The 21116-nt window shown below is 44.9% G+C and overlaps 1 protein-coding gene across 3 annotated transcripts in view; it reads right to left on the bottom strand.

Moving 5' to 3' along the window:
* Window positions 1-21116, bottom strand: part of DROSHA (drosha ribonuclease III) — a 76416-nt gene that overhangs the window by 48148 nt on the left and 7152 nt on the right. For all 3 annotated transcript variants that reach the window (XM_077933341.1, XM_077933343.1, XM_077933342.1), the window contains exons 6-15: window positions 20145-20296; window positions 18661-18741; window positions 17699-17785; window positions 15334-15420; window positions 13304-13375; window positions 11616-11697; window positions 8202-8276; window positions 6601-6770; window positions 2719-2843; window positions 939-1038 (exon numbers count right to left, since the gene is read on the bottom strand). In XM_077933341.1, the coding sequence (XP_077789467.1) occupies window positions 939-1038; window positions 2719-2843; window positions 6601-6770; window positions 8202-8276; window positions 11616-11697; window positions 13304-13375; window positions 15334-15420; window positions 17699-17785; window positions 18661-18741; window positions 20145-20296 (1031 nt within the window). The remainder of the gene's footprint in view (window positions 1-938; window positions 1039-2718; window positions 2844-6600; window positions 6771-8201; window positions 8277-11615; window positions 11698-13303; window positions 13376-15333; window positions 15421-17698; window positions 17786-18660; window positions 18742-20144; window positions 20297-21116) is intronic.

Here is a 21116-nt window from a genome sequence, read left to right as displayed (position 1 = left end):
CGGGCCATTTGAGCTGGCAATACATTAAAGGTAAAGGTAAAGGGGCTCCTGACCATTAGGTCCAGTCGTGGCCGACTCTGGGGTTGTGGCGCTCATCTCGCTTTATTGCGTGAGGGAGCCGGCATACAGTTTCCGGGTCATGTGGCCAGCATGACAAAACCGCTTCTGGCGAACCAGAGCAGCGCACGGAAACGCCGTTTACCTTCCCACCTGAGCGGTACCTACTTATCTACTTGTACTTTGACGTGCTTTCGAATTGCTAGGTTGGCAGGAGCAGGGACTGGCCTGCAAACGCTGTCTGCACCTTTGAGGAAGCCCCATATGCTCCTCGCATGAGACGGAGCAGTATGGGGTTCGGTCAGCTGAAAGCTGCCCCCACAACTGAGCAGTTTAATGAAACCCTGGTGCCCGTCCAGTTTGCATGAGCCAGAGCAATATCGGGGCTTGGCAGGGCTGGGCAATGTATTTTGGTTGCTTCTTGCTCCCCTAAACTGGGGAAGAAGAGGCAGCCAGAATACATTCCAGACATCGTGATATATCGGCATATCGCACTATTAAGCTGCTGATATACCACAATGTTGAGAACCAGATATCGCCCAGCCCTAGTCTTCTGTCTCTTGGGTCTGTTGTTGTTGTTGTTGAAAAAAAGGAAAACCTATATCTGGAAATTTGTGGCAGAGAGCATGAGGCAGAGGAAAGGAATAAATTAAAACGCCAAAGGTCTAAATTGTTTTTGGAAACAAAGCAATGATGCATTGACGCTGTGGTATTTGCAAAGAACCGTGGCGATATTTTCCAACACCCTCTTCAGCCTACGGTTCAGGGTTCAAGTCTCAGCAAAGGCAACAGCAATGTAAAGAAACAAAACATGGTATATAGACACACAGAGAAATTAGGATGGGTATGAAATAATAAAATAAAATAAAATAGCAGCATACTTCTCTTTGCACAAGTTTCTGCTTATCCGCTTGTTTCACTTTGGGGCTGTTAGCCAGCAGGTGGCGCAATTTCACATAACTCTTCCAGAGTTTTTGGTACCTGAAAATTAAAAATAAAATAAAAAGAAAGTTGGATGGGAGATAAATCAATCTTGATCCGTTTCCTTTTTGTTTTTGGTTAAGACAGCTGCCTAATAATTCTCAGGTTCATACTGGAAAGAAATCCTTTCCTATCCTTATATGGAAACTGGCATTATCTTGAAAAGAGAGCATAGCCAACATTTCCCAGCTAAACAAAGGTTGACGGGCCTTGTTTCTTTACAATAGGAAGAGCGCATCGCTGCTTGGACCACAGCCTATGGACTCGGGCCTTTGGAATGCTCCCAAGACCAGGTTTTTTCCTTTACGTGAGACAGTGTCTACGTGAGGCGAACTACGAGGAGTTGCAGGAAGAATCAAGGAAGGTGGTGGGAGATTTGCTATAACAAAATGCAGCAGTGATGGGTAAAAGCTTGAATGGTAATGGGTAAAAACTTGGGCAGCCATTAGAAAAATTTACAGAGGCTAAGGCTATCAATGGCTACCAGGATGGCCTCAGTATTAGGACTGGGCGATATATCGCCTCAAACCGGGTTGAAGTCCCTGTCGTGATATCATAGTTTTTGACCTGGCAATATATTGTGAATCAGGATGTGTGTGCCCTATGCAAAAATCACAATGTGGGGGGAAAGGTGAAGCCAGCCAATGCCTCTACATAGCTCCATCCTTATTTTAGACATTGTGATATATCAGTATATCACAATGCTTAGATGGGGCTATGTCACGAAGTTGAAAACCAGCTCCTTATTTCAAATATTGTGATATATCAGCATATTGCAATGTTTGGCTGGTGATATCTCACAAAGCTGAAAACCAGCTCCATCCCTATTTCAGACATTGTAATATATCACCATATCGCGATGTTTAGCTGTTGATATATCATGGCTCAAAACCAGCTCCATCCTTATTTCAGACATTTTGATATATCACACTGTTTAGCTGGTGATATCTCACAGTTGAAAACCAGATATTGTCTAGCCCTACTGTTCACCTCTACGTTGTTCCATCATTAGTTAAGACATTGTGATATATCGGTGCGCGTGATGTTTAGCTGGTGATATATCGCAAAGTTGAAAACCAGATCTTGCCCAGCCCTACTTGGTATACCAGTTCCTGGGGAACACAATGGAAAGAGAGTCCTCATGTCCCAGTCATGGACATGCCAAAGGCAACTGCTTGGGCCCATGTGAGAGCAGAAGGAAATGGTTCTTAAGACAATAATAGTGAATGGACAGCCAAACATTTCACAGATTACTCCCCAGGGAACAAAACAATGTTAATGATCCACCATGCGATGCACAAAACATAAGGGAATTGAGTCTTTAGGGAACCCACAGAAATTAAGAGAGGAGAAATTCAAGATAAATGGTCTACGGTTTACAATATAAGGATTTCATTTTAAAAGGCATGCACTCTTTTGAAACAAAATTAAAGGAATGCAGAAGGAAAAAACCTTTTCACTTAAGGGGGGAAAGAAAGCATTTCAGAGTCCGGAATTTTACTGTGCAGCGCAGAACAATGACTGATTTTTGCTCCCCTGCCCTTCCCATCTATTCTCCAGAGTACTATCGCAGTGGGTGTTCGCAACTGCTTTAACAGACGCAGTTGCTTCGGCACCTGCCCATCAAGAGCAAGGCTGTTAAGACTGCATTCAGCCCCAGGCTTGACAATAATTGCTTACTGTGGGTCTCCAGCATAACTGAGTTGAGCAGGTCGTATTCCAAAGTGGACAATAATGGGGAAAGTAATCACATCAGGGTTGAACTGCTCACGATCCAATTGATCAATGCGAACCGAGCTGGGCTTCTAGAGCAAGCGGAGGGAAAAGATCAAACAATTAAATTTAGGTAACAGTGGCTCTATCACAGGCATATATAACTTTCCGAAAACAGCCTCTCCGCAGAGGAAGAGCCGGCCCCGAAGACAGCAGGCCCCATTCCAGCTTCTACTGTCTCTTCTCCACTCGGCAAACGAATGTGAAACCCAACCGTGGTTTCAAATCCTCGTGAAACAAGAAGTCAAGCCAGCTGTGGCTAAGGGAGGAGGGAGCACGTGTTCCGGAGACTGGCTCCGGATTCGTTAACCACTGAACGGACTTGTTATGGACTAGTGGGGAAGAGAGAGTTGAATGACCACATCTAGGCTCGTACGAAATGCAGCCTCCTTGCTAGCTGAAGGATTTCTGTGCATGCAACAGGACTTTCCTATGGATTATGCATACGCATTCAACATCCTAATGATGACCATGTCATCTCTCACAGGCGCAGAGATAAGAAGAGTCGTTCCATTGTCTAGAGAGGTCACCCTGGTTCTCAGGGAGAAGTCGTTTTCAAGTGAGCCCAGCAACGGAAGTGCGCAGCTCTATCGAGGCAGCACCGGGGGTTGGAATTTTGCGCCCCCTAAGAATTTTGCGCCCAAGGCAACCACCGCTCTGCCCCTCCCCATGTTATGCCAATGTTTTCCCCTGCCTCCTTCCCCCCCCCATATGTTCTACATCCTTCCCAAATCAAGAGGATGGGTGTGCAAGTTGAAAGACTATCTCGCTCTGCATGGGATACAGTAAGACGCACACCACAGACAACGATTTTCCCTCTTAGAACTTCCCTGGAGTTAAAAGCAAAGTCGAGAGACAACAGGAAAACTGTCTACCAAGGATTGATCCCACTGTTTACGCTGCACATCTAAGTGTTTAAAGCGAGAGTGAATTGCTAAGGGTTCGTTACGGCTAAAAGGAGGAATATAACTGAGGAAATAAATCAGTCACACAAAAATACCACGCTCCGTTCAGCTTTTCCTCGTGCCACCAACCCAAACTCTAGAGCGACAAGGTAGCCAACGAAAGGGGTGTGCGCAGAAGCACTGTTCGAAGTGTGTGAAGGACTTCACAGAATTTAAAGGTATTCTAAAAACATTTAAAAGGTTAGGTACTGCAAGACGTCCCTTCTCCTTCCTGAGCCTTCGCTCAGATATAAAGAAACAGAAAACCCCCCACACAAATATCTCTCTTGCTATTTATTACCAGCAGGAATTAAAATGTGACCCTGTCATGGAAGGAATGACAAAGAGGGGGAACAAGCAAACTGTGGCCATTCTTCTCCTTCCTCCTCGACTTATTACTGACAAAGAAAGCTGTAACTACAAAACACACCAATAAAACAGCTCTCTCATAAGCCTCTCCTGATCTTTCCCTATTGTGCCGAATGAGAGTTTTACTGCTGAGCTCAACAATCGCAAGGCAAACTCTCAACGGCAAAACCCAGGACATTCCTATCAATCCAAAAAAAAGAAAGAAAAAATATGCGGCTATTGTGCAGCGTTACAATGGACACCAAGCCCAATCTCCATAGAATAAAGCGAGCAGAATTGTGTGTACATCTGCGTGTACATCTGCTTCCTGGAGGACTGCAGTGTTGTTGGAGAAGGAGATGGGGGGGCGGGGGACAGTGTGGAAAACCTTAGTGACACCCAAGACACTAAAACCTTAGGTGCCAGGCAAAAATGTTCCTTTATAACCAGGCCTTTGGTTGATTTGATTGACATCCTATGCCTAAAATGTGGGGGTTTTTTGGGGGGGGGATATTGGGTTGTTATTTTTATTTAGATTATATATTTTGTGGTTTAATATTTTGATTTTGTTCTGTGAATTGCCCTGAAACCTCCAGGTATAGGGCGGTATATAAATTCAAATAATAATAATAATAATAATAATAATAATAATAATAATAATACAGTCGTACCTTGGCTCCCGAACTAAATCGGCTCCCGAACGATCAAAACTTGGAAGCGAGTGTTCCGGTTTTCCCTCACTGTGATAAGTGAGGTTACAGGGAACCAGGCAGAGGGCCTTCTCGGTAGTGGCGCCCGCCCTGTGGAACGCCCTCCCGTCAGATGTCAAAGAAATAAACAACTACAGTGGTGCCTCGCAAGACGAAATTAATTCGTTCCGCAAGTTTTTTCTTCTTGCGAGTTTTTCGTCTTGCGAAGCACGGTTTCCCATAGGAATGCATTGAAAATCAATCAATGCGTTCCTAAGGAGACCGTCGGGGACCGTGGGGAAGCGCCGCGCGCCTTCCCCTCTGTCCCCGGACCTGTTTTAAAGCAAGGGGAAGCGGGGAGAAGATTGCGTCTCCCCGTTGCCTGCCCCACAATCTCCGATCTTCTCCCCGTTGCCGCCCCTTGCTTCAAAAGGGGTCCGGGGAGAGAGGGGAAGGCGCGCGGCTTTCCCTCTGTCCCCTCTTTTGAAGCAAGGGGCGGCAACGGGGAGAAGATCGCTTCTCCCCTTTGCCGCCCCTTGCTTCAAAAGGGGTCTGGGGAGAGAGAGGAAGGCGCGCGCCTTTCCCTCTGTCCCCTCTTTTGAAGCAAGGGGCGGCAACGGGGAGAAGATCGCTTCTCCGCGTTGCCGCCCCTTGTTTCAAAAGGGGTCCGGGAAGAGAGAGGAAGGTGCGCACCTTTCCCTCTGTCCCCTCTTTTGAAGCAAGGGGCGGCAACGGGGAGAAGATCGCTTCTCCCCTTTGCCGCCCCTTGGTTCAAAAGGGGTCCGAGGAGAGAGAGGAAGGCGCGCGGCTTTCCCTCTGTCCCCTCTTTTGAAGCAAGGGGCGGCAACGGGGAGAAGATCGCTTCTCCCCTTTGCCGCCCCTTGCTTCAAAAGGGGTCTGGGGAGAGAGAGGAAGGCGCGTGCCTTTCCCTCTGTCCCCTCTTTTGAAGCAAGGGGCGGCAACGGGGAGAAGATCGCTTCTCCGCGTTGCCGCCCCTTGCTTCAAAAGAGGTCCGGGGAGAAAGGGGAAGACGCCAGCATTTTAAAAAACCTCGGGACAAAGGAGAAGTCCCCCGCTGTCCCGGGGTTTTTTTAAATGCTGCTGGGCGGCAGCGCTGCCGCCCGCCAGCATTTTAAAATCGCCCCGGACAGCGGAGAAGTTCTGCACTGTCCCGGGGTTTTTAGAAAACCTCTCCGCCCCCCGCCAGGCTTCGGAGCAGCCTTCCGAAGCCTGGCGGCGGGAGGAGGTCCGAGGACAGTGGGCAAGACGCCCTGTCCCGGAGATTTCCCTATGGGCTTTCGTCTTGCGAAGGAAGCCCATAGGGAAATTCGTTTTGCGAAGCGTCTCCAAAACGGAAAACCCTTTCGTCTAGCGGGTTTTCCGTCTTGCGAGGCGTTCGTCTTGCGGGGTACCACTGTATCTGACTTTTAGAAGACATCTGAAGGCAACTCTGTTTAGGGAAGTTTTTAATATTTGATGTTTTATCGTGTTTTTAATATTCTGTTGGGAGCTGCACAGAGTGGCTGGGGAAACCCAGTCAGATGGGTGGGGGAATAAATAAATATTATTATTATTATTTGCACCCACAGATGCCTTGCGACCCTAGATTACTACCTTTTATTGTCCTGCAATCATCACTGCATCTTAATGTTTCGTTGTCCCTAAGATGGCCAAACAGTGCACTGCTTTTGGGCAGCTGGCCTAGGCCGCAACCAAAATAAATCAATAGATTGGGAGAGTTGGAATTGATTGTGGTTCAGGGTTTGGGCACAGCACAACAAAACTCAATCTGAGAACATTTGCAGTACCATGCCAGGGCTGTTGACGATCATCCCCTTGCACTCCTCGGCGTATTTCTGCCACTCCAGCTCTTCCCATTGTAGCATATTGGCAATCTCCTCTTCAGGCACCAGCGGCTTATTGCAGCGTAACAAATACAGCAGAATCTGGTGCATGGACAGCACTTCTTTCCCTCCATCTTCAAAGAAAAAAGAAGAAGAGAAGAGGCAGAGTTTGGATTTGATATCCCGCTTTATCACTACCCGAAGGAGTCTCAAAGCGGCTAACATTCTCCTTTCCCTTCCTCCCCCACAACAAACACTCTGTGAGGTGAGTGGGGCTGAGAGACTTCAAAGAAGTGTGACTAGCCCAAGGTCACCCAGCAGCTGCAGTTGGAGGAGTGGAGACGCGAACCCGGTTCCCCAGATTACGAGTCCACTGCTCTTAACCACTACACCAAACACTGTTTCTAGAGGAAGCAGAAGTAGGCGTCAAAAGGAAGCAACAGCAGTCAGGGTCGCAAATGTCTCTAACGAAAGGCAACGGCTGCGATCCCAAACATGTCCTATTCATTGGGATTTATTCTGAGGTTGGCGTGGTTAGGATTGCAGGCTATAGAAGGATACAAGGCCACCGGCACATTCAGAAATTGGTGGGAATTAATTGGAGGCTCTGGTCTGACAGACACTTTTCCCCCTAGATCTCAACAGACTCACAAACTTATCAGAGTCCTTGCACGCTCCCAAATGCCATTTTGTGGGAGCTACCAACAGTTTGAACCTTAGGTGAGACTGTCAATCTGACCACCATCCATTATTATAAGTTAGGTGCGAATTCTTTCACACTGCTCAGCTGGCCGTGGCACGGATGGCCACTTTCGATTTAAAATGCGCAGGAAGTACAAAGAGAAATGTGTCGGCCGCCAGCTTGAAATTCTGCTTTCAAGGTTGGGGGTACCACTTTGCGACAGGTCACCGACACACTGGTTCACAAAACCAAGGGTCAAGGAGTTAGTGTGTTAAATCAGCCCAATTTTAAGAGTACTTTCTAACTACGGCATGAGCACATGTTGGGAGAAAAACACAAACTAAAGGCAGCTCCATTTAAAAAGAAAAAAGGAGTCTACCCAATATCTGAAGACAACATCTAAGGATGGAAACAAAACTTGATTACAGTCATAGCTTGGATCCTGAACGCCTTGGTACTCAGACGTTTTGGCTCCCGAACGCCGCAAACCCAGAAGTGAGTGTTCCAGTTTGCGAACGTTCTTTGGAACCTGAACATCCGACGGGGTTCCGCTGCTTCCGATTGGCTGCAGGAGTTTCCTGCAGCCAACCAAAAGCTGCGCTTTGGTTTCCGAACGTTTTGGAAGTCAAATGGACTTCCAAAACGGATTCCGTTCAACTTCCAAGGTACGACTGTATTGGGAATGTGCAACACTGGTCATACTGAGAGTGGTACCAAAGCAATCAATGGACCTAAGTGAAGACATTTCCTTTTTATTTGTTGGTATGAAGGAACATTCCATTGTGTCAACTTCCTGCCTGCAGTCTGAAGACATGATACAGCCCAGCTGACCATCCCAGCAAGAGCTGCCTGGCTGCCGTACCAGTAACAACAAAAAACTTACCTGGAAGAAACCTGACAAAACGAGGCATGAAATGAAACCGGGGGCAGGAAGCATCGTTGTTTTCTAACGAAGGACCTTCAACGAGAAATTAGAAGCGATTCAAAACACAAGCAACACATTTCGCCGAGACCATATAACACCGGTCTTGAAAGACTTGCATTGGCTCCCAGTACGTTTCCGAGCACAATTCAAAGTGTTGGTGCTGACCTTTAAAGCCCTAAACGGCCTCGGTCCAGTATACCTGAAGGAGCGTCTCCACCCCCATCATTCTGCCCGGACGCTGAGATCCAGCGCCGAGGGCCTTCTGGCGGTTCCCTCATTGCGAGAAGCAAAGCTACAGGGAACCAGGCAGAGGGCCTTCTCGGTAGTGGCGCCCACCCTGTGGAACGCCCTTCCAGCAGATGTCAAAGTGATAAATAACTACCTGACATTCAAGAGACATCTTACGGCAGCCCTGTTCAGGGAAGTTTTTAACATGTGATATTTTATTGTATTTTTGGTTTTTATGGAAGCCGCCCAGAGTGGCTGGGGAGGCCCAGCCAGATGGGCGGGGTATAAATAATAAATTATTATTATTATTATTATTATTATTTCACAAGTCTCCATCTTTGGTATTCTATTTTTTTAGAAAATATATCTTTATTAATTTAAAATAAATACATTGATGAAAAAACAAATGTACATACAAGTAAACAAACATACAATCAAACAAACAAATAACAGAAAAATCAAACAAACCACCACACTATAAGATACAAGAAGATTAATATAATTATCATCCTATATGCTCCTGATACTGAACACAATTTTAAAACTTATAGAGAAGAAATTTAAAACTGACTTCCCATTAATCTCACTGTACTTTATCTATCCATTACTTTATACCGCACCATTACATATTTCTTATATAATTTCTTTTTACCTCCCTATGAACTTATATTTATACAATACAGGGATCAGTCTAATTCTGCCACTATGTTTCCTTTTATTCCATAGTTTTCTAAATATTCTTTAAAGACTCCCCAATCCTTATAGACTTTGGTATTCTAATAAAACATAAAAGTTTATACAGAGCTGTGCATATTCCACGACTGCGCTGCAAATGCAACGGTTTGGTATTTAGGGTGGATAGTTCATTAAAAAAAAAAAAGCAAACTTCTAGGCCTCATAGGTTAAGATAGGATTAAAAGTGGGTGGGATTCCTGTTTGCCTTAAAATCCAGCACATGGCTCAGCGGTATTTTCTGAGGCTGTGGTGCAGGCTCCTTCCCATATTTAGTTTATGCATGCAACTTTGCTTAATTTCTGCAGGTCAGGAGGATTTTTCTCGGTGCACAATTGGCTGGTCTGATGCAGTACACACAACGCAAGGTATATACCTGCTGTCTTCCTATGTTATAATTCTCATTAAAATCTCCATCCTCCTCTGCCAGCCAGGACATGTAAGGCACAATCCTCTACTGCAGATCCGCAATCACAGATACACCAACCAAACACCTGAAATACACCAGAGGGGCCTTGTGGCAAGGAAGACGCGCTGGTGGGAAGGCTGGAACCGACTAGAGTCAGGAATATTATTTGTTCACAGACTTCCTCCATGTTTTGGTGGCATACGGGTATCATCGCCAGCTGCCCCAGATTGGATGCCACTGGTGACGTTTCATGATACAGTGGTACCTCTGCTTACATACTTAATTCATTCCAGAGGTCCATTCTTAACCTGAAACTGTTCTTAACCTGAGGTACCACTTTAGCTAATGGGGCCTCCAACTGCCATTGCGCCACTGCCACACGATTTCTGTTCTCATCCTGAGGTAAAGTTCTTAACCCGAGGTACTATTTCTGGGTTAGCGGAGTCTGTAACCTGAAGCGTATGTAACCTGAAGCATATGTAACCCGAGGTATCATTGTATTACGCTATTATAATGAGCGTACAAGATAGCACCGTCGGAATGTGCCTTTCCGATTTTGTGAAAAAGAAGAAGAAAGGAAATAAATCTCATCATCATTCATTCTCACTCGGAGCTAGGGAACGTATTTTAGAAAACCAAGGGAAGAACACAAGCAGAACTCTCAAACTCATCCGCATTTCTACATTACAAAGCCTGCGTTTCCTTAAACCAAGTCTTCGGAAGCATATCAAACTCCACAAGAAGCCTGTATATCTCAGCTCAAGATTCCTCTCAGAAGCCCTTGGCTTTTTAAAATAAATTCTTCCTCAAGGCTCAGTGGGGGGGTGGGGAGAGAGAGAGAGAGAGCATGGATGCTTTCATTTTGACTGCGCCACAATCCGAGGACGATTTCCAACCCCCCAAAAAGGACAGCTTGCCACCTGCGACGTTTGCTACAATTTTTATTGCATCGCGCCACAGCCACATGCTCCTGTCTCCTATAAGCTGCACGGTGCCAACGTTTTTGTCTGGCGCTTACGATCACAACTCATTGTGCACACCTTACGGTAATTAAAATCTCAGAGGCACGCATCCCCCAAGAAACAAAGTCACAGAGAGCAAGCGAGATTTATAATAAATTTGTTGCGGTGCTCAGTGCTCCAGCCAACCCGTGCCTTCTCTCAGGTTACGCCATTTCATACTCCAACCCCAAATTATGGTGCTGGAGGAGACTCTTGAGAGTCCCATGGACTGCAAGAAGATCATTCTGAAGGAAATCAGCCCTGAGTGCTCACTGGAAGGACAGATCGTGAAGCTGAGGCTCCAATACTTTGGCCACCTCATGAGAAGAGAAGACTCCCTGGAAAAGACCCTGATGTTGGGAAAGATGGAGGGCACAAGGAGAAGGGGACGACAGAGGACAAGATGGCTGGATAGTGTTCTTGAAGCTACCAGCATGAGTTTGACCAAACTGCGGGAGGCAGTGGAAGACAGGAGTGCCTGGCGTGCTCTGGTCCATGGGGTCATGAAGAGGCGGACACGACTAAACGACTAAACAACAACAACAGCAAGCATGCCCAGTTTCCATTAAGCTGACTTTTCCTTTGGAGAGACGCCTGTCTTTTTTCCTGCTTCTGCAAGCTTTGAGAATCTACCAAACATGCCCGGACCTCCATGCAGTCTCTCAGTAGCTCTGATTTGGCAACAAAGCCATCCTAACTCATCGCTTGAGTTCACTATCAGGACATATGATGATTTACAAAAGATAGGCGACCATTGTTGCTTTTTAACTTCATAAGCCCAGCTTGTTAAGTACAACATTCTCTCGTACACCAAAGAAATGTCCTGGCATATGTTTCAGTAAATATGGGCAAAGAGACTTGTGTGTCGCTCAGTCACACCCAATGGTGTGTGAGATTCTGACCACCGGGACAAGTACTGAAAGAACGCTCTGAAATACTTTTTGGGTTTTCATTTTACCCCCTGCTCTCATCCACAAACACATTCTCAAACTCAAAAGTTACCGGTAAGATTCCAGTCATAAAGTTCCAGGATATCTTTAAACAAATAGGAAGAGAACAGCTCCAGTCCTCGTACGCAAAAATTCTGGAAAAGGAAAAGGAGCCAATGTTAATGTCAATGATCAATGTATGAGCAACATACCTAAACCCCAACAACGTGGTTGGCCAGATTACAGGATATAATTTGGCAATAGTTCCTACGGTTGCTGCTATAGGCATACTTGACAAGTTAATGCCAATCAGGTTCATAAAATACACACAGGTCCTGCGTTCTGAACACTCGTTATGCAGAAACTCATTTATCCAAATGCGACAAATTCGTACCCAAACCTCGCTATGCAAACTACAGATTCAGGTATCTGCAACAGAGAGCTTTTTTCCTTTTTTTTTACTTCCTGGTTTGTCTTTTGCTGGTTGGCTGAGGGTTTTCAGAAGGCTTTCTTGCTTTCTGGGCTGCAAATTCCATGGTTGAGAATGCATTAGAAATTTCCCCGTAGGAATCAATGGAAATTGTTGGTTTGTTACGCTTGACGCTCGCCTAACAGACGAGGGAACGCATTGTGTTCGGATGGCAGGATGTTACATATTATAATAATACGTAAATTATAGCACATACACTAGTAAAAAGAAAGCTGGGCTGGGGTAGGGGGGAGACCCACAAGTCCCATTATGGTGGAAAGAATCTAAAGCACAGGATTTTAATGTGTAACTTAACTACTTCTTCTTCTTCTTTTTCTTCTTCTTCTTCTTAATTTATATATATCCCGTCCATCTGGCCCAATTGTTGTTGTTGTTGTTAATATTATTATTATTATTATTATTATTACTATACGTTCGGGGGGAGTGTTCCTTACTAAAAGCCTAAATCTAGACCGGAAGCAAAAATTACGAGCTCAGGGCTACGCCATAACTTACGGAGTGCCAACAGCCTTTCACTTGAATAAGCAGAAGAGATGATATATGTGGAAAGGAGGACGTCTCCCATAATTCTCGGAGGCTGCCACGTTCTAGCTAAAAAGCTGATAAATCACTGCTGGCGTCGTAACAAGGCGTTTTCGCAGTCACTAATCAGCACCTCACAAACTGGGGATTATTGTCCTTATGAACGGGCACAGGGCAGTACAGTGGTACCTTGGTTTAAGAACAGTCCAGTTTAAGAACGATTTGGTTTACAAACTCCACAAAACCGGAAATAGTGTCCGGTTTGAGAACTTTACCTCAGTGTAAGAACGGAATCCCAACGGTGGAAGGGAACCGGTGGCGGAAGGCCTCATTAGGGAAAGCGGGCCTTGGTTTAAGAACGGTTTTGGTTTAAGAACAGACTTCCAGAACGGATTAAGTTCGTAAACAAAGGTACAACTGTATATAAATGTAATCATCAACAACAACAACAATATTGTTGGACAGTCTTAACAAACTGCTACTCTCCCCCACAGCAATATTCACTTAGTGGCACTAATAGACAGATGGCAATAGAGTTTACTTTTACGAAAACATTTGCTTAACTTGTTTTACACCTTTCATTAGTATGTTTTCATATCGATATTCCAGGACTGTACACCTTTAATCAGAAGAGCTCATCCAGCCATACAGTATGAAATTCTTCGGAATATGCATGAACCAACGAGCTAAACTTTCTCGACGTGCCACAAAGCAAACAGATGTTGTGCATCATCATTCCCATAACTTACTTCGGGTATCATCTCCTCGATGAAATGAATTGTATAATCGATGTTAAATCGGATGACTTTGCACAGAGGAATCTGGAGAGATGAGAAGAAACATATGCACGAGAGAGGTTCAGTCTCAAAGAGCGATGCAGGCAGCACCCTCACTACATTCTCTTGCTTTCTTCTGATCCAAAATTAAAAGGGAGGTTGAATCGCATAAACCTTGAGACAACCAGCTAGGAAACAGCATGACAAGCAAGGCACGTATGACATCTGCTGGTAGAGACTGCCATCTGCTGGAGGCACGACTGCACCGAGCACAGATTTCACAAAAAGTAGTGCAACAATGGCTACAAAGCGGGTGGCGCTGTGGGTTAAACCACAGAGCCTAGGACTTGCTGATCAGATGGTTGGCAGTTCGAATCCCCGCGACAGGGTGAGCTCCCGTTGCTCGGTCCCTGCTCCTGCCAACCTAGCAGTTCAAAAAGACGTCAAAGTGCAAGTAGATAAATAGGTACCGCTCCGGTGGGAAGGTAAACGGCGTTTCCGTGCGCTGCTCTGGTTCGCCAGAAGCGGCTTAGTCATGCTGGCCACATGACCCGGAAGCGAGATGAGCGCCACAACCCCAGAGTCGGTCACGAATGGACCTAATGGTCGGGGTCCCTTTACCTTTACTTTAATGGCTACAACAGGAAGGCTTAAACCTCTTTGGGACAAACCAGGGTGGATAAAAAAATCAATGGTTTTCTTTTTTAAAAAAAAATTATTTAAATCAGTTTTTTAAATTTAAATTGGATTTTTAAAATAAAATGCTTTTGGAGGAAAAATCTTTCTAAAGATAGTTTTCTATTTAATTTACATTATGGTCCAAAGGCTATTCATCAGGAAATAAGGATTTGTTCTAAGTTTTTCATGTGTGCTAAAACTCAGTCTTAAGGTTTTCTTTTTTAAAATTGTTTAACCACATCAGTTAACAAACAATGGATACATATGCTATAATGTTATTGTTTTAGTTATACAAATTGTTTAAATTGTTATTAAGGAAATGATTATTATTTTTCTCCTTCCAATAAACAACAGCAGAAAAGTTGTCCAAATATAAACAGTTAACTTATTAAACCTCACAATAATTTCATAATTATCGGTCTATGTATTTCTAACAGCATAACCAAATCGGTAATTTTTGGTATAACTGCAAAAACTACTCTGAAAATTTATTATTCCAAAAATGAAACCTTCATCTGGCTGTAAATATTAAGATTAAACCAGCAAGAATGAGTCTTTCTGTAAAAGAAAATGATTTGAATCAAGTCTTACTGACTAGTGATTTAAATCGTGATTTGAAATCGATTTGATTTAAATCAAATCCACTCTGGGACAGACCATCTGAATAGGTCAATTATTGTCAAGATAAGACTATGCAGAGACTGAACAAGCTGGGATCAGCTATGTCACTGGTGGATTTGCCTTGTGTTAGGAGACATTTTTAAAGTAAAGTTAAAAAGAGACGCTGGTGGCGCTGTGGGTTAAAGCCTCAGCGCCTAGGACTTGCTGATCGAAAGGTCGGCGGTTCGAATCCCCGCGGCGGGGTGCGCTCCTGTTGTTCGGTCCCAGCGCCTGCCAACCTAGCAGATCGAAAGCACCCCCGGGTGCAAGTAGATAAATAGGGACCGCTTACTAGCGGGAAGGTAAACGGCGTTCCGTGTGCTGTGCTGGCTCGCCAGATGCAGCTTTGTCACGCTGGCCACGTGACCCGGAAGTGTCTGCGGACAGCGCTGGCCCCCGGCCTATAGAGTGAGATGGGCGCACAACCCTAGAGTCTGCCAAGACTGGCCCGTATGGGCAGGGGTACCTTTACCTTTTAAAAAGGCAGGGGCACCTCACCTCCAAAGAACAGATAAAAAAAATGTTTAAAGGGACAAAGATTTCACGGGAGGGCTGCTATAGGTTTCATTTTTACTACAGAGAAGAAAGCTAGCATACGCAGAAATTATAAAAACCCCAACAGCCATCCATAAAACTAGCTGGGCCACGAAAGAAAGGCGACTTACGTTGGTGAGGGGAGCATGGGCAAACATGGAAAAGCCTTCGAAGATATACTCGTGGTCATCATACTCGATCACAGTTGGCCTGTCTGTCTAAAGAGATAAGGGCAAAAGCCACAGGTCAGACTAGCCTTGCAAATAAGGCTAAGCTCTTGAAAGACCTACACAGTACGTTTCCGAGCACAATTCAAAGTGTTAGTGCTGACCTTTAAAGCCCTAAACGGCCTCGGTCCAGTATACCTGAAGGAGCGTCTCCACCCCCATTGTTCAGCCCAGACACTGAGGTCCAGTGCTGAGGGCCTTCTGGTGGTTCCCTCACTGCGAGAAGCCAAGTTACAGGGAACCAGGCAGAGGGCCTTCTCAGTAGTGGCACCCGCCCTGTGGAACGCCCTCCCACCAGATGTCAAAGAGAACAACACCTACCAGACTTTTAGAAGACATCTGAAGGCAGCCCTGTTTAGGGAAGCTTTTAATGTTTAATAGGCTATTGTATTTTAATATTCTGTTGGAAGCTGTCCAGAGTGGCTGGGGAAACCCAGCCAGATGGGCGGGGTATACATAAATTATTATTATTATTATTATTATTATTATTATTATTGTTGTTGTTGTTGTTGAAGTTAGTAGCCTGTAGAAATTCTTGCCAGTGTTCTGGGGACGAGCAGAGCAGCAACCCAAACTTCTGTTCCTCCTCCAATAGCTTGTTGCATTTCTATGCTGGACGACAGGGCTGGCCCCATAGTGGTCAGCAGGGTGGGAAGGCACAGACCTGCCGACACAGGGGTCATCGTGGTTTACCGCGAGGTTGCGAGGTGGGGTGTGCAAGGAGACATTGAGCTGCTGGTGAAACGCAGCTGGGAGGTCAGGTAAGCACCTTGGTGACTGCTCCTGGGCCTCCCTCCCCTGGTAGCCCATAGTTTCCATGCTAGGAGCAGAGGAGGGATGGACCAGTGTCTGGCCTTGGTGATGGACTGGCTGGAAGCCAATAAATGGAAACTCAATCCAGATAAGGCTGAGGCCCTGTTTATGGCATCACACTCTCTCTGAATATACAGCTGCTGGATCCATCGGCGTCGCAAAATTGGACAGCCAGGTTGCTCACTGGGGCAGGACACACGGAGCATATTACACAGATCCTGGCTCAACTGCTTTGGCTGCCAATTAGTTTCCAGGCCCGATTCAAAGAGCTGGCTATAAAGCCTTAAACGGCTCAGGGTCGCAATATTATTATTTTTTTGTTTATTGGAAGCTGCCCAGAGTGGCTGGGGAAACCCAAACAGTTGGGCAGGGTAATAATAATACAGTGGAACCTCGGTTTTTGAGCATCTCAGAAACCAAACGATTCAGAACCCGAAGGCCAAAAACCTCGAAGTAATTGGTTCCATTTTCGAACGTGCCTTGGAAGTTGAATGGCTTCCAAGCCACATTTCTCCCATTTTTTCAGTGGATTTTGCTGGCCGCCCATTGATCCTCGGTTTTCAAACGTTTCAGAAGTCGAACGGTCCTCCGGAATAGATTACATTCGAAAACCAAGGTTCCACTGTACAGTCATACCTCGGGTTACAGACGCTTCAGGTTGTGTTTTTTCGGGTTACGGATGTGCTGAAACCTGGAAGTACCGGAAGAGGTTACTTCCAAGTTTCAGCGGTCGTGTAGGCGCAGAAGTGCTAAATTGCGCTTTGCGCATGCACAGAAGCACCGAATTGCAACCCGCGCATGCACAGACACGGCGCTGCAGGTTGCAAATGTGCCTCTCGCATGGATCACGTTCGCAACCCGAGCGTCCACTGTAATAATAATAATAATAATAATAATAATAATAATAATAATAATAACAACAACAACAACAACAACAACTATTACCTCAAGGACCACCTCTCTCTATGTGAACTGACCCGGACCCTGCGATCATTATCTGAGACTCTTCTTCATGTTCCTCCTCCACAAGAGGTCTGGAGGATGACAACAGGAGAACTGGTCCTGTCTGAGGTGGCTCCCCATCTGTGCAATGCTCTCCCCAGAGAGGCTCGCCAGGCGCGTTCATTACATGCCAAACAAAAACACTCCTCTCTATGCAGGCCTCTGGCTACTGAACAACCTTACAGCCTTTTAGAAGTGTGGGGACTGTTTTTATATTTCCTGCGATCACTTTATTGCTTTTATTATGATGATGCTACGTAAATCACGTTTTTAATGTAGTACACCACCCTGAGATCTTTGGGTAAAGGGCAGCATATAAACTGAATCAATAAATAATAACCAGAAATAAATATATCCAGCTTGCTCCTATGTCACCTATGTAAGGGCTTAAAAACAAGAGTTTCAAATAAAAACAGCCAGGTCTGCTGCTTCCGCTGCTTCAGATGATACTTACTAAAAAGTTTGTAGGTGGTGACACTGTAATGCGGTAGTGGAATAATTTTCCGGCATTGTTGGTCATGGGTCGGCAGGGCTTAATAGGCTTTAAGAAACGAGAGAGGAAATAAGAGGGGCAGGTGATTAGGAAAGGTGAATGCTAATAAAAGGAGAAAAAGCAGTCTTCAGCAACCTAATGTTTTCGTGATGTTTAGAACCAAATCCTGCCAGGGAAGGCCTGTGTCCCTCCTCATTAAAGGCCTTATGAAAACTCTTATTTTCCTTGCTGTTCCCTTGAAGTGTGCTTATTGGACTTCTGGTTTTAGTCAGCATTAGAAACCGAGATATGAAAGCTAGGAGCTAAACGGCATCTTAAACAGAGGTTATGGGCACAACATCTTGGCGCGCTTTTTTATACAAAGCTGAAAATGAACTGCAGCTAAACTATTATGCTCATTTTTCACATGGTCTAGTCCTTCCCCTGCCCACCCCCCCTAATATTATTAAGAGGGTCTCTTCTCCCATCTTTGGAAAGCTGCTGGAAGTGGGGAGGCAGAAAAAAGACCCTCCTTTTGGTGTTTGTTGTGGGGGAGGAAGGGAAAGGAGAATGTTAGCCGCTTTGAGACTCCTTAAAGGAAGTGAAAGGCGGGATATCAAATCCAAACTCTTCTTCGTCCTTTCCTTCAGTTTTAATCTGAAATTTAGGCATAGTACTACGCCCAAAACTCAGAAACCACTCGCACCAATGAAATACTGTCGCCAAATGCGCCTGGAACAATGGAAGCTTTGAACACTGGTTTTAGTCATAGCTTGTTATTGGATTTTAATATTTTGGGGCAGATTGTTTTATAGTTTATTTCTATGCTTATTTGTTATTAAGTGGGTTTCCCACCTCCCCCCACCCCATCATATTGTATTTTACCTGATATGATGCTGTGAGATCCCTTCAACCGTCCTAAAAACATTTTAAATAAATATTACCTCTTCCCCGGGATAGATTCCATGTCTTATTCCCGTTCGTCTGGCTTTCGCACTGCATTTGCACAGAGGTCCGTCGTTCATCTGTCAAAAATGTTAAAGGAGGCTATTGAGTCAAGATGCTTAAAAACAGGAAGAGGCAGTCTGGTTCAGTGCCTGAAAGGTAATGTCTTTAAAAGCAAATTCTAGGCAACACGATGATCATGTACATACGAAATAGACAATCGTACAAAATTTTACAAAAAATAATAAGTCAATATCTGGAATCACTGTTCAGTGTTGGACATCATATTTGCTGAATACACAAAGCTTCAAAGCTTGTCTTTCATCATACAAAATATGGTACCTCTCTTCATTTAAAGATTTTCAGAGACTTTATTTAAAGATTTTCAGAGACTTTGAGACTAAAGATTTCATTTTGTAATTGTTATGGTTTGAAGGAATTCTTTAAAGATTGTCTATTGTGTATGTACATGGTCATTATGTTGCCTAGACATTGCTGACGCTCTCTTTGCAACACAGGGGTTTGTTTGGTTATTTAAAAGCAAATTAGCATACACAAGTTAAGAGTCAATTAAAAAAAAAATTTAAGCACATGGACTGAAGTACCCTAATATACCATGGTATTTCAAAAGAGTGTCTCTGAATGCGGCCTGAGTCAAATATTCTTTACCAACGGAAAGTATTCTGCCGGGAGAAATAATTTTTGTCTAGGTTTCACCAGCCTATCACCAGCCATACACCAAGACTTTTTGAAATGTACAGTGCAGCCCTCTATGTGTCTACTCATATGTAAACCCCACCAAATCCAATGGGGCTTGTGGAAAAGTACATATGCATAGTATTGGAGCAGTCTCCTGAATTTTGGTGGTTGTGTTTTGGCAACTTCAGGTGTGCGCGTACACAGCCACAAGAACACGATTGAGAGAAGATTGGTTTGTGTAAAGCCCAGGGCTGGTGGTCACTGGTTTTGGCAAAGTGACTTGATCTTCAATACGAAATAACAAATTATTATTATTTAATGAATTTATATACCACCCTATAACAGAGGTCTCAGGGCGGTTCACAGAAGAAAATCAAAATATAAAACCACAAAATATATAATCAAAATAAAAACAACCCAATACCACCCCCAGAAAAAATCCACATTTTAAAAGGGCATAGGGTGACAATCAAATCAAGGAAAGGCCTGGTTAAAAATGAACACTTTTGCCTGGCGCCTAAAGGTGTATAATGAATGTGCCGGGCGAACTTCCCTGGCGAGAGCATTCCATAGATGGGGAGCCACTGCAGAGAAGGCCCTGTTCTTGGGTTGCCACCCTCTGGACCTGTTGAGGAGGCGGCACACAAAGAAGATGATCTCAGGATCCGGGTAGGTTCATATGGAAAGAGGCGGTCCTTGAGGTATTGCGGTCCTGATTTTAAGTCACCAGCTGCATAGCCGTGACGCAAATGTTTAAGACTGAGCTTTCTTTGGCATGTACTACCTGTCCGGGGTCGTTGTACCACAGCTCCTCGTGCAGCCGGTCTGGGTGAGCCTTCTTCCGCTTAATTTCAGCGATGACGTCAAACACCTCCGAATCCGAACTGCTGGAGCAGCTGTCGTCATCCGAGTCGCACTCTGAGTCGCTGGAACTCCCTGCGTTCCCAAAAAAACATAACACCAACTTGCCCTTTTCCCTATCTCCCACAAAACTGTGAATTCACCTCTGACCTGAGACTGGAGCGGCGAATGCCCTAAGGGGCATGGCAAAGAGCCAAGTTTCTCTACTTATTCCTGGCAACACCTCAAGAATACAGAGTGCTGGTCACTGGCATGCAAGATATAATTTTCTAACTAACCCCGCTGCTTCCCCAAAATCAAGCTTTTTCTTCAGGCACACAAGTTCCATCTCAGAGGGGGCTTTCACAGAACAGAGAACAGTGGTGGCACATAAAAAGGGAAGGTTAGGCCACAGGGGAAATATATAAAGGATACTTTGCCTATGCCTCATCTTAGAAGACAGTGGTGCATGAAAAGGGTCAGGAGAGTGGCAGGGAATCTTTCAAGGGACAAATGGCATTTATAATAAATATAATAATAAATTTTTATTTATACCCCGCCCTTCCCCGTTCAGAAAACCGGGCTTAGGGCGGCTAACAACAAATTTAAAACACTTAATTGATGCAACAAAAAATTGCATAAAATACAGTATAAAACGTGAATAACAATAAATTCAGAATTCAAAAATCAATTTAGAGGGGAAATCCATCCAATAAACATTAGATGATCACCAGGGCTAGCTGGCTAAATTAGTCCTATTTGGGCCAGCGAGGAGACCAGGGGAGAATTAGCTGTGGGATCCCAGAGCAGGTAATCTTCATAAAAAGGGGAGAGGGAGGGAAGGAAGGGGAATAAAAGAGCAGGCTAAGTTCAAATTGAAAGCCAGGCGGAATAGCTCTGTCTTACAGGCCCTGCG

Source organism: Podarcis muralis, chromosome 8 (genome assembly GCF_964188315.1).
Source record: "Podarcis muralis chromosome 8, rPodMur119.hap1.1, whole genome shotgun sequence".
Taxonomy (NCBI): domain Eukaryota; kingdom Metazoa; phylum Chordata; class Lepidosauria; order Squamata; family Lacertidae; genus Podarcis; species Podarcis muralis.
Note: the sequence above shows the minus strand (reverse complement) of the source record. Positions and strands in the feature narration are given on the sequence as shown.